The sequence below is a fragment of the Capra hircus genome (genome assembly GCF_001704415.2).
Source record: "Capra hircus breed San Clemente chromosome X unlocalized genomic scaffold, ASM170441v1, whole genome shotgun sequence".
Lineage (NCBI taxonomy): Eukaryota > Metazoa > Chordata > Mammalia > Artiodactyla > Bovidae > Capra > Capra hircus.
This window is the reverse complement of record NW_017189516.1, coordinates 11,006,162-11,025,524: the sequence shown is the minus strand read 5'-3', so window position 1 is coordinate 11,025,524 and position 19,363 is coordinate 11,006,162. Positions and strand designations below refer to the sequence as shown.

Sequence of the window (19,363 nt, the reverse complement as noted above, 5' to 3'; positions counted from 1 at the left end):
TCAATGTATGGCAAAACCAGTGCAGTATTGTAAAGTAAAAAAAAATAAAAAAATTTTAAAAAGATTAAAAAAATTTTTTTTAAAGCAAAAAAAAAACTGAGTTAATGTGGATCACAATAAACTGCAGAATATTCTGAAAGAGATGGAAATTCCAGACCACCTGACCTGCCTCTTGAGAAACCTGTATGCAGGTCAGGAGCAACAGTTAGAACTGGACATGGAACAACAGACTAGTTCCAAACAGGAAAAGGGGTACATCAAGGCTGTATATTGTCACCCTGCTTGCTGGGAAGCCTGGCATGTTGCAGTCCATGGGATCACAAAGAGTCAGACATGACTGAGTGACTGAACTGAACTGGATGATAAAATATTCAAGAATGTGGGTTAAAGGAAACAAATGCAATTGAGTGACAATAAATAGTTCAGTTCAGTTAGTCATGTCTGACTCTTTGTATGGAGAAGGCAATGGCAACCCACTCCAGTACTCTTGCTTGGAAAATCTCATGGACAGAGGAGCCTGGTAGGCTGCAGTCCCTGGGATTGCTGTGAGTTGGACACGACTGAGCAGCTTCGCTTTCACTTTTCACTTTCATGCATTGGAGAAGGAAATGGCAGCCCACTCCAGTGTTCTTGCCTGGAGAATCCCAGGGATGAGGGAGCCTGGTGGGCTCCTATCTATGGAGTCGCACAGAGTCGGACATGACTGAAGCGACTCAGCAGCAGCAGCAGACTCTTTGTGACCCCATGGAGTGCATCATGCCAGGCTTCCCTGTCCATCACCAACTCCCCAAGCCTGCCCAAACCCATGTCCACCGAGTCGGTGATGCCATCCAACCATCTCATCCTCTGTTGTCCTCTTCTCCTCCTGCTTTCAATCTTTCCCAGCATCAGGGTCTTTTCAAATGAGTCAGTTCTTTGCATCAGATGGCCAAAGTATTGGAGTTTCAGCTTCCGCATCAGTCCTTCCAATGGATATTCAGCACTGATTTCCTTTAGGATTGACTGGTGGGATCTCCTTGCTGTCCAAGGGACTCTCAAAAGAGTTTTCTCCAACACCACAGTTCAAAAGCATCAATTCTTTGGTGCTCAGCTTTCTTTATAGTCCAAGTGTCACATCCATACATGACTACTGGAAAATCCATAGCTTTGACTAGACGGACCTTTGTTGGCAAAGTAATGTCTCTGCCTTTTAAAATGCTGTCTAGGTTGATCATAGCTTTTCTTCCAAGAAGCAAGCGTCTTTTTTTTTTTTAATTGTACTTTATTTTACTTTACAATACTGTATTGGTTTTGCCATACCACAGTCACCATCTGCAGTGATTTTGGAGCCCAAGAAAATAAAGTCTGTCACTGTTTCCATTACTTCCCTATCTATTTGCCATGAAGTGATGGGACTGGATGCCATGATCTTAGTTTTTTGAATGTTGAGTTATAAGCCAACTTTTTCACTCTCTTCTTTCACTTTCATCAAGAGGCTGTTTAGTTCTTCACTTTCTGCCTTAAGGGTGGTGTCATCTGCGTATGTGAAGTTAAGTTGCTCAGTCCTGTGTGACTCTCTGCAATCCCATGGACTGTAGCCTACCAGGCTCCTCTGCCCATGGAATTTTCCAGGCAAGAGTACTGGAGTGGGTTGACATTTCCTTCTTCAGGGGATCTTCCCAACCCAGGGATCGAACCCAGATCTCCCTCACTGCAGGCAACTGAGGTTACTGATATTTCTCCTGGCAATCTTGATTCTAGCTTGTGCTTCATCCAGCCCAGCATTTCACATGATATACTCTGCATATAAATGAAATATCAGGGTGACAATATATAGCCTGATGTACTCCTTTCCCAATTTGGAACCAGTTTGTGACAATAAACAAGTCAGCTAAATAATTCCAGATGGCTAACGAAACTGTGGAAGTGGAACTTCCCTGGTGGTCCAGTGGTTAAGAATTTGCCCTGCAATGCAGGGGATGTGGTTTGATCCCTCGTTGGGGAACTGAGATCCCACATGATGAAGAGCAACTAAGTCTGTGTGCCACAACTACTGAAGTGCATGCCACACCTAAAGAGTCCATGCACCTCAACGAAAGATCCTGTATGTTGCAGCTAAGACCCAACACAGCCAAATGGAAAAAAAATGCTGTGGAAGTAAATGTGTTTCCTTGGAGAATGTGTGAAAGGAAACAGAAGTAGAACAACCTATGGATCACTTGTGATCACAGGGAGATGATGAAGATGAAGAATATTTAAAAGCAGATTCACAAAGAGTGGGCCATGGCAAGGGGCATTTTAAAAGAAGAGGCTAAGCCAAATATGACCTTTCCTTAGAAAGGAATTATACATCTTTGAAATCAAGATATTGCCAGTATGGAGGAAAAGATTCTAAAAAGAGAATCAAAAAGAATTACATGAAGGAAGGCAAACATACCAAACAGCACACTGAATGCTTGCATTTTCTTTGAAGGTTGCACATTACCTGTTCAAAAGCTGTTGAAGCTTTTCTCCCTTGGTCTAGATCAATTGCAGCTGCCATGAGTAAACATGTTTTCTGTGCAATCAGAATTACTTGATCAGAAGGACAAAACTGGGACAGCTGATAAGAAATAACCAGAACATCAATGAATAGGGAGAATTCTGCCAGGTGAACACAAACAATCAGAATGAAAATCAGCAACATCCTGTCTGAATGACAAAATTCAGCTGGAAAACCACATCTCACCTTAACAATGATATCGGCTATAACACTGATTTATGGTTTTAATTTTGTATTACTTTCCATTTTTTAGCACTTTTTGAGAGATTAAAAAGTATTTCTTCACAATTTTCCTGTCTTTCCCAGTGACAAGTACTGTCATTTGGCCCTGTATCTTTATCTAGTGATTTACTTCTTGGCTTATGTTGTAATTTCTACGTGATTTTTCCCCTGGCAAATAGATTTTCCCTTTGCATTGAATAGAGCTGAAATTAGTACCTATATTGTTCATGGCTGAAAGAGACAATGTCAAATCTTGACAGGCATTAGGATAACTTCATCATTAAACCTTGTACTCTAGCTTTAGAAAAAAACTCCCATGGGGTGTGCTTAGAGTAGGGGGCCTGAAGAAATGGCTCCTCTGTTTATAACACACCCAACAGGAATCTGGGTTCATTGTGACAAGGGGCACAAAACTTGCGGCCTTTCTATGAACAAATACCCAAACACATGTCCCTCTGTAGCTCGATATGGTTGCTGGTAGGACCAGTGGGGCTCAATACTGGAAGAAAACCTACAGTATTTAATAGAGAAGTTTGCCACCTAGAGTTGGTGAGGTGCATACACGAGTGGGCCATGGACAGTCTTATAAAGACTTTGAACCTCTCTTTCCAAGGAAAAAAAAAGAAAAAATAGATTGCAACTGCATGCCATTCTGGAAAAGATGATCTAAAGATCAACAGTTGCCAGGAGTTTGGGGGGAGAGGGGAGATGAATACACAGGGTACAGAAGTTTTATGAGCAGTGAAATGTTGTATATCACATTATAATGATGGATATATATCATTGTACTTTTGTCTAAACCCACAGAATATGCAACATTACTCTCACTTATTAAAGCGAACCCTATGGTGAACTGAGGGTAGACATTTTTGGCAAAACTTTTGTTTCCCTTTCATGTGTGTATACGTATTACACACAAGATCAACAAAGTTTGTAGGCCACTCTAGCCAAATTATGCTAGCAAATAAAAGCACAAATTAACCTCAAAAAATAACCTCCCAGCATTGTACAATAAAATTCTAGGCTACTTAGGATTCTAACATGGAATTCTACTGGTGCTATCACAAATGTCAAAACTAAAACTGATTTATTTTACCTCATTAAAATGGCAATTATACTTAAAATTTTCAAACATTATTTCTTATTCTCCCCAAATATTTAGTGATCATAATCATCACCATCATTTAACTAAACAGCATTTCAAGATACCCAATCTCTACATCTCAGGCAACTCATATATAAGGTGAAGGAGTTGTGCTAGATTACCTATATAGTTTTTTCCAGTTCTAAAACATTTAATCTATCTCAACATAACAGATTTCATACTCCTGAATGTGTATGAAGGATATTCTTTACCACTTCCCCTTTCATCCTCTCATCAATGCTTGTTCCTTTGTCTGTCATTTAACCTCTACCTTGCAGGCTAATGACTATTTTTAAATGCTTATAATTGCAAAACAAACTCAAATTCTTACACATAGAGCTTGCTCTCAGAAAAGTTATAAAGCAGATCTAAACTTCTCAGCATCCTTTTAACCTCCTGTTGTCCCCAGATACCTATTCTATATTCCTATAGACTTATATCCAGAACTGTTCCTAATGTTTTGGCAATTTACAACTTCTTAGAGTATTTCCTTCTAAAAATAGTTAGATGTTTATATAGGACTTTGAGAGACTGAAATTCCTTCAAAGATAAAAGAGTAAGTCTCTTATGGTAGAACTTTACACTCCAGGATGGTTGTGATACTGTGGTATGGGAAGATCTACCTCATGTTCTCATATTATATCCTCTAGGGATCAAATTCTCCTTAGGTCATTCCTGCTTAAACGTATATTAAGAGTTCCTAGATTAAAAGCCAATCTCACTCTACACTTAGTCCTTGACTATAGCCATAGTGGTCATATCCTCGTTGTGGTTCAAACATGAGACACTTGTTAGAAGAGACTTACCTTGTAAGAAAGTACAAAAAACTCTCTCATTGACAGTGGATCTTTCTCACATTGCACAGCCAAGTTCCAAGCTGAATATTAACATGAAATAACATAATTATGAAAATTCACTGTTTAATCTGTACCATTATAATCTCCACAGATTTATAATCTCCACATCCTTAATATTAACATACTAATGTAGGGTTTCTCAAGGGTTAAAAAAAGCTAACTTTAGGTTTTTAGAGAAATTTTTTCCAGGTAAACTTAGAGACTTCTATTAGTTCTAATCTTTAATTCTAGGACAATGACTAGTGGCAATAATGTTGAGTTTTTTAAAAATCAGGGATATACAATAAATTCTTAGTTGACACGAATCCATCTAAAAAATGACGATCACATTGAAGAGTTCACCAACTTCAGTTGGTGAAAGAAAGTCAAAATTCAGCAAAAAACAGGCATATTAGACTCAAACGTTCAGGAAAACTGATGGAAAGATTCACATCTTTCATAGAGCTGTGGACATCCCCATCAGGCAACATTCAACATGATCTTTATCTTGAAAAATCAAAATTAAAATTCAGTAAAACAAGTATTGAGAAATAACTTTTCAAACTTCTAAAGCATCAAAGTCATTAAATTTTTCTATAATTTAAATGTTTTCTATTTTCCATTATACACATAAGTTTCCCAGAAGCCAGATTGCTGTATTTATTCCCTTTTCTCCTAGAGACCCAGTAAACCCCATAAAGCAGAAAAAGGTTCATGAAGAACCAGTTAACCTTATAACAATGATGCTTAATTGCTCTTGCTTATCACTGGAGCATAAATTTTATAAATAGAATCTACATAAAGTTAATTATATAACTCATAACTGTATAACTTGATGAATTTTCATAAAGTATATAATATCCATGTAACCAATCCAGATCAAAAATCTTTATCATTACCAGAAACCCAGAAGCAATCCCACCTACTCTCTTCAAGTACTACTCCCTTCAAAGGTAACCACTATCCTGAGTTGTAACACTGTAAATTAGTTTGCTGGCTTTTTGTTTCTTACTATATATAAATGGATCCATGCAGTATATATGTAACATCTGGCTTCTTTTGCTCAACATAATTTTTGTTGAGATTCATTCATATTGTTGCATGTAGTTTATTTTTCATGATTCACATTTAGAGATAAATTGGGCATTCTAGACCAAGTTTAGGAACATAACCTTGGAGACCTGCAGTTCTAATTCATTATTTTATTCTTAGATTCATTTCAGTAGGAAATGAAGAAAACTAACAGTTGAGTACATGGTATGTCCCAGGTTCCCCATTTTTTATAGTAAAACTGAGATTAAATAGTAAAACTGAGATTAAGCAAGTTATCCTTATACCCATAGCTATAAATTTAAGAGCTAGAATTTGAATCTGTCTGATTCTATCACCCCACAATGTTTCGCTTAGCCACAGAATTTCCTTTTACCTGTTTTTCGAAACCAATGAGCTTCGTTAATCTTAGAGGCTAAAGTCCAAGCTTCTCCTTCAAATAACTGAGTAAGGTTCAGGAGTGCTGCATCAAACAGGAAAATCTGATATTGAGGCCTTTTACTTTATACTCTAACAAAGTTGTTAATCCTGCTTTAAAAACAGTCAGACATGAGCCTGGATTTAGAAAGTTCTTTTTCAGTGTGTGTACATGAGTACATACCAAAATAATTAAAATGGCAAAAAGCATTACCAAGCTCTTATAAACTGTTAATTCAAACTCTAGAGAACAAACATATCTTTGGAGAGATTTTTAATTAGAGCAATCATTCACCACCTGAGGTAGAAAGATATGATTTATGTGTAAGGAAAAAAGGAACAGAAATAATCATTTAAAATACTGAAATGGAGATTGAGGATTGGAAGAGTACTGAGAGGTTGGCATAGTATTTACTTACTGAACTCCTACAGCAAGCAAAGTAAAGAACCAAAATCTGTTGTGATCATCAGAAAACATTTATTACATACTCTTGCACCCTTCTGAGAGAGAAGAATGCCAACAGTAAACATTCCTCTTAAGCTGTGGTTTCTAAACTGCTTTGTTACATTTAACAACCTGTTAACAGATATTTGAAGTACAAAAGTCAATGACTGCAATAAATGAGATAGAATTTCGCGGATATGGAGTTTTTGGTGTATTTAAGTTAGCTGAATGAAGTGGGCAGGCAGGAATTATTGCTATACAGAGATGACACTGACCTGGATAGATCGATAGTGACTATAGTGAAGTCGCTCAGTTGTGTCCGACTCTTTGTGACCCCGTGGACTGTAGCCTACCAGGCTCCTCTGTCCATGGGATTTTTCAGGCAATAGTCCTGGAGTGGATTGCCATTTCCTTCTCCAGGGGATTTTCCCAACTCAGGGATCGAACCTGGGGTCTCCCGCATTGTAGACAGACGCTTTACTGTCTGAGCCACCAGGGAAGTCCAGATAGATCGATGGACAGCCTCAAAATAACAGAGTAAACAATCTGAATTTGATACAGAGATCATAAAAATTAGTGGGGTTCAGAGTATTTTTGTTTTGATCCTTTTTTACCTGTTCATTTTCTAGGTTAGAATCAAGTGGCAACAGAGATGGAAGGCAGGTAGGGAGGGAGGAAGGAAAAAACAGAAATGTCTTTTTAAAAACTGTAATAAAAACAGAGCTGAAATCACATTTGGAGATGAATGCTAGTGACAGCAAACTTTTCTCTGCTTGTGAATAAAGAAACTAGGTATATCGCTGTGACAAATGTTAGTAAAAACATGAAGCTTAACTCAAACATGAAGCCTGAGACAGTGTGCTCAATATACTTGGAGAATTTATATATTAATAGAGGACAGAGGCAAGATGAATGAGTGAAAATAATCAAGGATATATTTACCTCTATTGAAGTAAGCCAAAAGTCTATCCATTTCTTTCTTTCTAAAAAGTAAAGAAAAGAGTATTTTCCTGCTGTTCCAAAGCTTTACTACAGAAAAGTATCAAAAAGAGACTCTATTTGTACCTGAGAGCTTCTCAAAGAAAATGCAAAATTGTGAATTTTGTTGCTCAAGGTCCCAATCTATCATTTTACACCGCTTTTCCCCCATTATAGGATACTGTTCCTCAGCCCCAATGTCCTCACATTTTTTTTCTCTCTTCCCCCTCTACACCTATTCTTAAGCAAAGGATTTCAATGACTGATAAAGTTTTATATTACAGGGTCATAGAATTTGAGAGCAGGTACTGATCTCTGTGATTTTCAACTTTTTTTTGAAAAGGGGAAACCAGAACCTGTGTTTTAGATAAAATTTTATAAAACTCTAATATACAAGAATAGGCAGAAATATAGCAGCTCTGGTTGAACCATTTGTGGGCAGAGGCCTAGAGCCTCAGTTCCTGGTCCCTGAGGCAGTGGCACAGAATTTTCAGGTTTCTAAGGAATATAGTTCAAAAATCACTTATCCATAACCTTAATTTTATAGATGAGAAAACAGATCTGGAAATTGGGGATGATTTGTCTAAGGTCATGCAATGACGATGTCAAGACTACTACCATTCAAGCCTTTTGACCCTTTGTTAAGCTTCCTGGTATGCTATGCTTAGTCGCTCGTTTGCGTCTGACTCTGCAATCCCATGGTCTTTGTGACTGTGGTCTGCCAGGCTCCTCTGTCCATGGGGATTCTCCAGGCAAGAATACTAGAATGGATTGCCATGCCCTCCTCCAGAGGATCTTCCTAACCCAGAGAGCAAACCCAGGTCTCCCGCACTGCAGGCGGATTCTTTACCATCTGAGCCACCAGGGAAGCCCTAAGTTTCCTTAGGTGGGGTACATAAATTTTAACAGAGAAAAACATCCCATTATGTTTAAACAAAGGATTAAATATGGAAGTATTAGCTAACTCAACTAAAAAGTTTATACTAAGTAGGGTAGAATATACTGTAAGACTAGTCTTATCAGGAGAATGTCTAATATTATACAATGCAGACTGTGCTTCAGGAAAACTAGCCGCCTTCTAAGTGATAAACAATAGACATCTACTTTACATAAAGCAGCTCCTAACATAAATTTCATTAATCTGAATTTAAGCTGAGCTAAAGTTGACTTCTTTACCATTTAATTCAGTGACTATATAAAATAATCTATGAGGGGTCATTAATGTAAATAAATAGTACAAGTAAGAATGAGGATATGGAAAGGAATGAACAGTCTATTTAAGAGACAAACTGCTTTAAAAAGTTTTAGCACACAAATTGTTAATACTTAAGTACATAAAGCAATTAGCCTCCAATTAAAATAAATAAATTCATACTAAAAAAAATTTTTAGAAGAGAATAGAACTTTAAAAATTTTCCAGTTCATCTTTTATTTAATAAGTGAAGAAAATAAACCTTAGAGAAGTCAAATAAGTTGTTATTGTCTAAAGTAAACCAGAAGTTAGCAAAAATCTGAAACTAGAACTCAATTCTCTCTTTCCACTGAATTAGGTCTTTTTCCCCCTAAATTAGTCTAATCTATTTGTTAAATCAGGTCCTGACCTCTAAAACATTGCTAGTAGATGTTCTTTATTTTTTTAGTTCTTTATTACTGTATTTACATGAAAACAATAAAGGCATATTTTTTAAATATTCTGTAATTTAAGTTTGTCCTTAATTTAAACAAGATACCTTTCTTTTTCCCTATCTTCTAATTAGTTTTAATGAGTGGGATCTGACTGCATTGCAATTACATGGAGTATGAAGTACCCTGTAAGTCCAATATAAGCTCTTCTTATAAAGAACTGATATTTAGTCATTTAAACAAATTGAGTGACTATTATGTATCTGATACTGTCCTAGATTTCAGAGATACAAAGATAAATATAAATAGCCCTTTTTAGCCTTCAAGGAGCTTTTATGTTCTATTAGCTATCAAGGTTTAGTCTCTGAGTTTCCTATTTTATTCTTTATCTTTTCATTGTTGAAAATTTCAAAGAAGTTTACATGTGTTAACAGATGAAAGAACCCCCAGGTATCCATGGCTTAGCTTCAATAATTATTAACTCATCATCAATCTTATTTCAATGATACCTCCACCTAGCTATATTATTTTGAAGCAAATTCCAGACATCACATAATTTCATCCATAAGTATTTTAGGGTGTGTCTATAAGATAAAAGGATTCTTTAAAAATCATAACTATATTACCATTATATGCCTTAAAGATAATAATTTTTTTAAATTTTAAAAATTATTTATTTGGCTGTGCTGGGTCTTAGTTGTAGCATGTGGGATCTTTTAGTTGTGGCATGTGGATTTAGTTTTCTGACCAGTGATCAAACCAGGACCCCTGCATTAGGAGTGTGGAGTCTTAGCCATGTACCACCAGGGAAGTTCCAATAATTTCTTAATATCATCAAATATTTGATCATTATTCAAATTCCAATTATCTCAATATTTTTTTTTTAGTTTAAGTGCCCTTCAAATGGATTATGTAAAGAAGAGGCAAAACTTAACCATACATGTATGGGTAGAATTTGTATTATAAAAAAAGTTATGTCATCAATATAATATTACCTCAGTTATAGATGGTTCCCAATGAATTTAGCTGAAAAAATATTATACCTCCAGGTACAAAGATACAAAGCAAAAATGAAGTAGTGGTACACTATTATAGACTTTTTGTTCAAGCAGAGACAATAGAGATGAGTGATATTTCTCTGAAAGTCATCCCTACTCAAGATCTTGAATAGTTTTCTTTTAAATTATTAGGAGTAAATGAATTTTGTGAATGAAAAATAGGTGACCTAATTCTTCCACAAATTGTTAAGTTCTTGATATTGTATGCCACAGAAACTGTGAGCAGAAAGATATTTGAGTACTCCCAGCTGAGCTGATAGAAAATCAGAATCAACAAACCAATCAGGTTATTTATGTTTCTGTGGGAAAGGAAGAGATACATCTATATGTAAGTCTCCTGTTAAGAAAGGGAAAAACAGACTTCCCTGATGGTCCAGTGGTTAAGAATCTGCCTGCCAAAGCAGGGGACATAAGTCGGATCCTTGGTCTAGTGAGATTCCACATGCCCCAGGGCAACTAGACCCATGAGCCACAACTACTGAGCCTGTGCTCTAGAGCCCATGAGCCACAACTACTGAGGCCCATAATATAGAGTTTGCACTCCACAACAAGAGAAGCCACCACAATGAGAAGCCCTCGCACCACAATTAGAGAGTAGCCCCCACTCACTGCAACTGGAGAAAGCCTGCAAGTAGCAATAAGGACCCAGCACAGCCATAAATAAATAATGGGAAAAACAGATGCAATATCATAATGAACTCAGCTAATGTTACTGAGGGCATGGTAAGGGTCTGGCAATATTCTATGTGTTTTACACTTATTTATTCATCAAGTCATCACAGTAACCTCATAGGGTAGGTATTATTATTACACCCATTTTACAGATGGGGAAACAGAGGCCCAGGCTACATATCTAATAAGTGGCAGAGCCAAAATATAAATCCAGGAAGACTAGCCCCAGAGTCTATATTGCCCTTACCCATTATATTATATATTTCTCAATATTAGGTTTCTAGTGGAAGTTTTTCTATTTTTTTTCTAATGGTGAATACATCATTTCTGTTGAATTATAACTTACTTGTTTTCACATTCTGGCATTTGAGAAACTCTTGGAAGAAAAAGACGAAACAAACACCTGTATGATAAAGTAATAAAAAAAAGTGATGCTTAGAAAGAAATCAAGCTAGTAATCTTGATTACCCCAGGGGATGGAAGTAAGAAAAGAGAGGAGAAAAGGAGATTAATTATTTTATTTGTAAGTCTCTGTATGTCTTAATGGTTGCAATGAAAACATACCAACTTTGTAATTTTGGAAGAGTAATTTAGTAAAATAATTTTAAAACAAAGCATTGCTTATTAGACATTCTTAACTAGTTCCACAGTTTATATCACTGCCCCAAATCACCTGCTGGAACATTAGGCATAGTGTACAAGTCTTTTATATTTTCCTTTCTATAAAGGAACCTGGAACTGGCCTTTGGGTTCCATATAAACTAGGATGAGTAGTTTTTGAAGGGATCTGGCAGCATGATGACAAATGGACAAAATAAAGTATTCTGTGAAGTTTCAAACCTTAAAAATCTTTAAAAATAAAAACACTATCAATCATCCTGGATGATTTTAGATATTTATCTGACTAAATATATGCAATTATCTCAAGACTCCTTCTGATATTAGTATATCTGTGATTCCATTTCCCTTCAGAAGAGTGGACTCAAGTACAGTTGGCCAACAGGATAATCACTACAGAACCCTTCTGGTTTTCAGTTTTTCCACTAGCATATTCTCAGTTACATCATTAGAGGTTACCATTACCTCAGCCTCCTCTGCCTCATTATTTTATGTAAAAGTTCCCTTTTAATAAATCATTTTCTTTCATAGGAAGAGATAAAGAAAAGATCAGGTTTAACTGATACATTATTTTTTTTTTACTTTAAGCATTCTTACCAAATTTCCAATAGCATTTTTCACAGAAATAAGAGAAAAAAATCCTGAAATTCGTACAGAACCACAAAAGACCCTGAACAACCAAAGCAAGCTTGAAAAAGAAGAACAAAGTTAGAGCCATCACACTTGTTTTCAAACTACACTACAAAGCTAATAAGAATAGTCACATAGACCAATGGAATAGAATAGAGAGCCCAGAAATAAACTTACCTATATATCATCAACCAATATTTGACAAGGGAGACATGAATACTTAATAGAGGAAATATAATCTTTGTCAATAAGTGGTACTGAGAAAATTGATATCCACACATAAAAGAATGAAACTGGACCCTTATCTCTCACTACACAGAAGACATAGATCAAAATGGATTAAAGACTTAAATATAAGACTTAAAACCAATTAAAACACAAATAAATTTTTTAAAAAGGAAAAAAAAATGTAGAAGCATAAAACTCCTGGAAGAAAACACAGGGAAAACTCCTTGATAATAACTTTTTGGATATGATACCGAAAGCACAAGCAACAAAAGCAAAAATGAGTTAAAATGAGTAAGTGGGGCTAAATCACAGTAAAAATCTTCTGCATAGCAAAGGAAACTATCAAAAAAATGAAAAGGCAACTAATAGAATGGAAGAAAATATCTGCAAATAATATATCTGATAAGTGGTTAATATCTAAAATATATAAGGAACTCCTACAGCTCAACTGCAAAATACAATCTTATTTTAACATGGGCAGAAGCCCTGTATAGATATTTTTCCAAAGAAGGCACCCAAATGGCCAACAGGTACATGAAAAGATGCTCAACATTATAATCATCAGGGAAATGCAAGTCAAAACCACAATGAACTATCACCTCACACCTGTTAGAATGGCTATTATCAAAAAAAAAGAGATAATAAGTTTTATAGAGAAAAGGAAACCCTTGTGCATTGTTGACAGGAATGCAAGCTGGTACAGCCACTGTGAAAAAACAGCATGTAGGTTCCTCAGAAATTAAAAATAAAATTGCTATACAATTCACCAACCCGACTTTGGGGTATGTATCTAAAAGAAAGGCAATCAGTGTCTTGAAGAAATATCTGCACCTCCATGTTCACTATAGCATTATTTGCAATAGCTAAGACATGGAGACAACCTTAAGTGTCCATCAATGGAGGAATAAAGAAAATGTAGTTACGTGTACTTGCGCACACACACACAGGAACATTATTTAACTAGATAAAAGAAAGTCCTGTCTTTTATGACAACATGGACAGACCTTGAGGGCATCGTACTAAGTGAAATGAGTCAGACAAAGAAAGACAAGTACTGGATTATCTCCCTTATATGCAGAATCTTTTTTTAAAAAAAAGAAAGAAATAACAAAAAATGGAAGAAATCCAAACACACAGAAACAGAGTAGAATGATGTTTGTTAGGGCCTGTGGGTGGAGAAAATGGAGAGATGTTGGTCAAAGAATATAAACTTCCAGTTACAAATTGAATACAGCCCAGAGATCTAATGTACAGCATGGTGACTGAAGTTGACCACGCTGTATTATATACGTGAAGGTTGCTAAGACAGTAAATCTTAAACGTTCTCACCACATACAGTGTAGTGTTTTGTGAGGTGATGGATGTAATCTTATTGTGCTAACCATTTCATAATATGAATGTGTATTAAATCACCAAGTTACATACCTTAAACTTACAAAATACCATTTGTCAGTTATATCTCAATAAAGCCAGGGGGGGAAAAAACCACTTGGTACTGTAGGCATTGTTTCAGCCTGAAGCCATCAGTACTATTACAGCAAAATTTATAGACCAAGAGTAACATGTATAGAGGAAATGCTTTTACATCCACAGGATGTGGATTACTTACTTTAAAGCTGTAAGAACTTGTGGCGGCTCTTCCGAATATTTAGCTAAATTTTCCAAAGCTTTTACTGCTACAACTTGTTGGCCATTCTAAAAAGGATAAATATGATGTTAAATTACATTTCAAAATGATACTTACAAAATACTGTCTATATTCCTGCCCATTAAGGACAAGAAAAAAATCTAAACTTGTCTGTTTTGTATTCTCAAAAAGTTGCTGCAAGATGGTAGAAGGATTACTCACTGAAAAAATTTTTACTAAACAGGTTCATATTGGCCGCCAAAAGCCACTCCTCTCTATCCACAAATACTGATAGCCTTGCCAACACTGCCTTGACTCCACTAGGACTAATCCTACTGTGTTCTTTATTCCTGTTTATCAGCAGTAACCAAAAGAACCCCAGACTCTGAGATCACCCTCATTTCCAGCACCCTAATCCACATAAGGGTTTCCCAAGTGTCTCAGTGGTAAAAAATCCACCTGCCAATGCAGGAGACACAGGATTGATCCCTGGGTCAGGAAGATCCCACTCTAGTATTCTTGCCTGGGAAGTCCCATGGTCAGAGGAACCTGGTGGGCTAGTCCATGGGGTCGCAAGAGTTTGATACAACTCTTTTTTGACTGAACAACAAACTTTTCTAATTCACTCCTTTTATCACTCCAGCAATCCTTCAACTGCATTAAGATCCTTCACCAATACATTGACACTACTAACATTTCACCATTCCTAATCTCTTTGAAGTCTTCCTCTATATCTAGTTTAAATTCCATGGGGATTCATTATAACCATTTCCTTCTTTCTTGATTTTCCTGCCCCTCTTTTGCTTTGTTGTGTTCATCTGGCAAAACTATGTTGTTATTGTTCAATCACTAAGTTATATCAGCAAACCCAAGCCTGGTTAAATTCAACTTTCTAGTCACTTTTCTGCCTGTATACATGCAGCTGAAACTAGCCAGATAAAAACCTGTACAACTATTTATTTTAAAATTTCATCAAATGGACCTTACTGCTACAAGGCAAGCATACCACATACCCTTGCCATTCACTTTTCTGATTTTCTGGATGATTAATTGACATCTTGTCTTCTTTCCTCAAGTCCCCAATACCTCCTCTCCTATTCTTACTCTCAGGTAATGACCTTGTTTCCCACTTCATTGAGAAAAGTGAAGCAGTTAGGAAAAGATTCCTAACTACCACATCTACTCACACACCAGGAACCATACTCACATACTCTGCCTTCTCAACTGTTATCATAAATGAACTGTCCATGTTTCTTCCTACTTGTTGTTTAGTTGCTAAGTCATGTCCAATTCTTTGCAACCCCATGGACTGCAGCAAGCCAGGCTTCCCTGTCCTTCATTATCTCCCCGAGTTTGCTCAAACTCATGTCCATTGAGTCGGTGATGTTTCTAACCACTTCATGCTCTGACTCCCACTTCTCCTTTTGCCTTCCATCTTTCCCAGCATCGGTCTTTTCCAATCAGCTGGCTCTTCACATTAGGTGGCCAAAGTATTGGAGTTCAGCATCAGTCCTTCCAATGAATATTCAGGGTTGATTTCCTTTAGGATTGATTGACTGGTTTGCTCTTCTTGCAGTCCAAGGGACTCCCAAGAGTCTTCTCCAGCACCACAGTTCAAAAGCATCAATTCTTTGACACTCAGCCTTCTTTATGGTCTAACTTACATCCATACATGACTACTGGAAAAACTACAGCTTTGACTATATAGACCTTCATTGGAAAAGTGATGTCTCTGCTTTTTAATACACAATCTAGGTTTGTCATAGTTTTTCTTCCAAAGAGAAAGTGTCTTTTAATTTCATGGCTGCAGTTAGTGTCCACAGTTTCTTTGGAGCCCAAGAAAATAAAATCTGTCACATATTTTCCCCTTCTATTTGCATTGAAGTGATAGGACTGGATGCCATGATCTTATTGTTTTTGAATGCTGTGTTTTAAGCCAGCTTTTCTTCCTAGAGCCAACCCCTAAAATTATACACTTGTGTCCATTACTGTTTAATGACATTAGTCTAACAACTTTCATTTTTGTAACACTGCCAACTTTTGTTCTCTAACTGGGTCATTCCTATCAGTATATAAGCATTCTCACCCATCCCATTTCAAGCAAATAAACAAACCTCTTTATCCTACTTCTCTCACCAACTATTACCCAACTTCTTTTATTTTTCTTGCCCAACTTCCTTTCTTCCCTTTGTAGTAAACGTTTCTACAGAATTGTCCACACTTATTGCATACAACTTCTTTCCTTCAATTCTCTCGAGCCTACTGTAATCAGGCATTTGTCCTACCTCGACCAAAACTGCTCTTGTCAAACTCACCAACGACCAACACATTATAAATTCCAATGGTCAATTCTCAGTCCTCATTGTATTTGACATATCAGCAACAATCAACATAGTTAATCACTTTTTCCTCCTTGAAACACAGCTGCCTTCTAAGACACCATGCCATCCTTGTTTTCTCCTACCTCATGGGTTGTTCTCTTTCATTAATTACCCTTTATTGGTTCCTCTCAGTTCAGTTCAGTTCAGTCACTCAGTAGTGTCCAACTCTTTGCGACCCATGGACTGCAGCATGCCAGGCCTCACTGTCCATCACCAACTCCCAGAGTTTACCCAAACTCATGTCCATTGAGTCAGTGATGCCATCCAACCATCTCATCCTCTGTCGTCCCCTTCTCCTGCCTTCAATCTTTCTCAGCATCAGGGTCTTTTCAGATTAGTCAGTTCTTCACATCAGGTAGCCAAAGTATTGGAGCTTCAGCTTCAACATCAGTCCTTCCAATGAATATTCAGGACTGATTTCCTTTAGGACGGACTGGTTGGATCTACCTGCAGTCCAAGGGATTCTCAAGAGTCTTCTCCAACACCACAGTTCCTCTGAACAGTTACTGGTTCCTCTGCTTTTCTCCAAACCATTAATATTTGAGAGCTCCAGGCTCAGTCTCAGGTCATCTTCTCTATTTCATTTATACTCACTTCCTTGGTGATGGTACCCTAGTCTAATAGCTTTATATATCATCTATATATTAATGACTCTTAGTAAACCTTTAGGGAACCTTTCTCTTCAGCCCAGACCTCTTTCAGAACTCCAGGGCTTTATCAACTGACTACTTGGATCTCCATTTGGATGGTCAACAGACATCTCAAATGCATCATGTCCAAATCACACTCCTAACTGTCCTCCCAACTCTGCTCTATTTGCAGCTTCTCCTAGTTCAGTTGATGGCAACTCCTTTTGATGACCCAGTCTCTTTCTCTTATACCCTTCATCTGTCAGCAAATTCTCTTATCATTTACCTCCATTGTTATCTCCCTTATCTGAGTCACCTTAATCTTTTCTCTGGATTACTTTAAAAACTTCCTAATAGGTATCCTTGCTTCCACCTTGGCTCTTCTTTTCTGGCCTATTCTCAGTATAACACCCAAGAGTATTTCTGTTAAATAAAAGTCACATCATGTCACGACTCTGTTAGAAACACTCCAATGTCATTCAGAGTAAAAGTCAAAGTACTTTCACTAGTCTATAAGGATCTATATAATCCAGACTCTCTATTACCTCTCTGACTTGATCTCTCACTAATCCCACCCTTTATTTACTCTAGCCATTCTGGCTTCCTTGCTACTCCTGGTACCTACCTTATAAGCTTCGAACTGGTGTTACCTCTGCCTGGAATACTGTTCCTCTTCACTTCCCCCATATATCTACAGGGCTAACTCCCTTACCAATTTCAAGTCTTCGTACAGTGTCATCTTCTTGATGAGACCTATCCTCATCACCCTGTTTCAAAAAAATAACTCACACCAATTTCAGCCCATTCCCATCCCTGATCTGCTCTATTAAGACTGCTCTTTTTTTTCTATATTGCTATCAATTTCTAACATATTATGTAATTTCTTATTTATTATGCTTATTAATATTTTCTTTCCTGCTTGAATGTTAGCTCCAAGAAGGCATATCAATGTTTTGTTTACTTATTTATACCAAGAGCCCAGAACAATGGGCGGCACATAGTAGGTACTCAATAAATATCTGCTGAATGAATGATAGTCTCATTAGTACTTGAAATGCCTTTTGCAAAGCAATTACACTAAGTGAAAACTAGATTCCACTCTTGTTCTTTTGTAGAAATATTAAATTTCCTGGGCTTGGCTCAGGAAAAAATACTTCCTTCCATCTTCTAATTCAAACTACTTTGGGTTTCTTCCCCCCTGATTCTTTCTCTTCTATTAAAATTATTTGCTTTTCAGAAATATAGTTCCATAATTCTTCCACCACCTTTCTTCTGCTTTCCATCAGATATAACTTTATAAACCTTCCTTTAAAAATATATTTGCTTTTGGGTTCCCCATTACAGATTTTTCTCTCATTTTCTGCACAAACACATCCTGTATCCACATCTGCCAAATACTTTTCCTCTTCCAGGAGTTTTATTATCCTATTCATTAACATCAAAACACATCATTCAAAACTATATTCAGCTATTACTTTGAGCAAGATACTGGACTGGGTACTAGAAATATGGCCCTCAAGTGTCAGGAAGCATTTAACAGGAGGCTTCCTGTGGTGCTATTTTGGATCTGTCATGAATCCTCTGTTCCTTATTAATTCCCAAATATTCAGGAATTAAGAGGGGTGGCAAACCGCTCCCGGGGCTGAGGAATGCATGCATTTCCTTCGTTAGTTTTTCCATACTGTAATAAGTAACTATTTATGACCCTCTTCCTTTTTATGAACCGTATGGTAAAAGTGATTATTTACAACCCTCTCTCTCTTTGATATAGATTGCCTTATGTTTCCTTGATAATTTGCAAGTCTGTGCTTTTGATCTTTATCTTTGCTAAACAAATCTACCTTGTAAGATAGTATATATACCCATACTATGTTGAATAAAACACCTTTGCTCCATCAGAGCTTGGGTCCCCTTGTCTTTCTTTCTCTCTCTCTCTCCGGCTAATTCTCTGGAGTGTAGAAACCTGTCATGCTCACTCTCCTGCCCAGGCTTCTAAGACCCTCTTGAGAAGGCGCACTGTGCCTTCACCTCCTCGAGAGGGCGCTCAGTGACTTCGTGAGCAACGCAAGCCCTGTGTCAAGGACTTCATTGGTTTTCTGCGTAAACCAGGGAATATCAGCCTCTCTCTCTCTCTTACTTTCTTATCGTTGACTCTGGACCACCAGGTTCTGGTCCATTAAAGGACCTCAGCACTCAAGGATCTTATAAGTCAAGTTGGACAGACAATCCATGCATTAGCAATATAACACAGTATATAAAATATAGACGAAATAAGTAGTATACA

The 19,363-nt window shown here is 37.0% G+C and overlaps 1 protein-coding gene across 1 annotated transcript in view; it reads right to left on the bottom strand.

Annotated features, from left to right (window-relative positions):
• Nucleotides 1–19,363, bottom strand: part of TEX11 (testis expressed 11) — a 249,949-nt gene that overhangs the window by 61,143 nt on the left and 169,443 nt on the right. Inside the window, exons 19-24 of the mRNA XM_018044046.1 lie at nt 14,052–14,137; nt 11,313–11,369; nt 7,578–7,618; nt 6,150–6,236; nt 4,694–4,764; nt 2,465–2,581 (exon numbers count right to left, since the gene is read on the bottom strand). Coding sequence (XP_017899535.1) covers nt 2,465–2,581; nt 4,694–4,764; nt 6,150–6,236; nt 7,578–7,618; nt 11,313–11,369; nt 14,052–14,137 — 459 coding nt within the window. The remainder of the gene's footprint in view (nt 1–2,464; nt 2,582–4,693; nt 4,765–6,149; nt 6,237–7,577; nt 7,619–11,312; nt 11,370–14,051; nt 14,138–19,363) is intronic.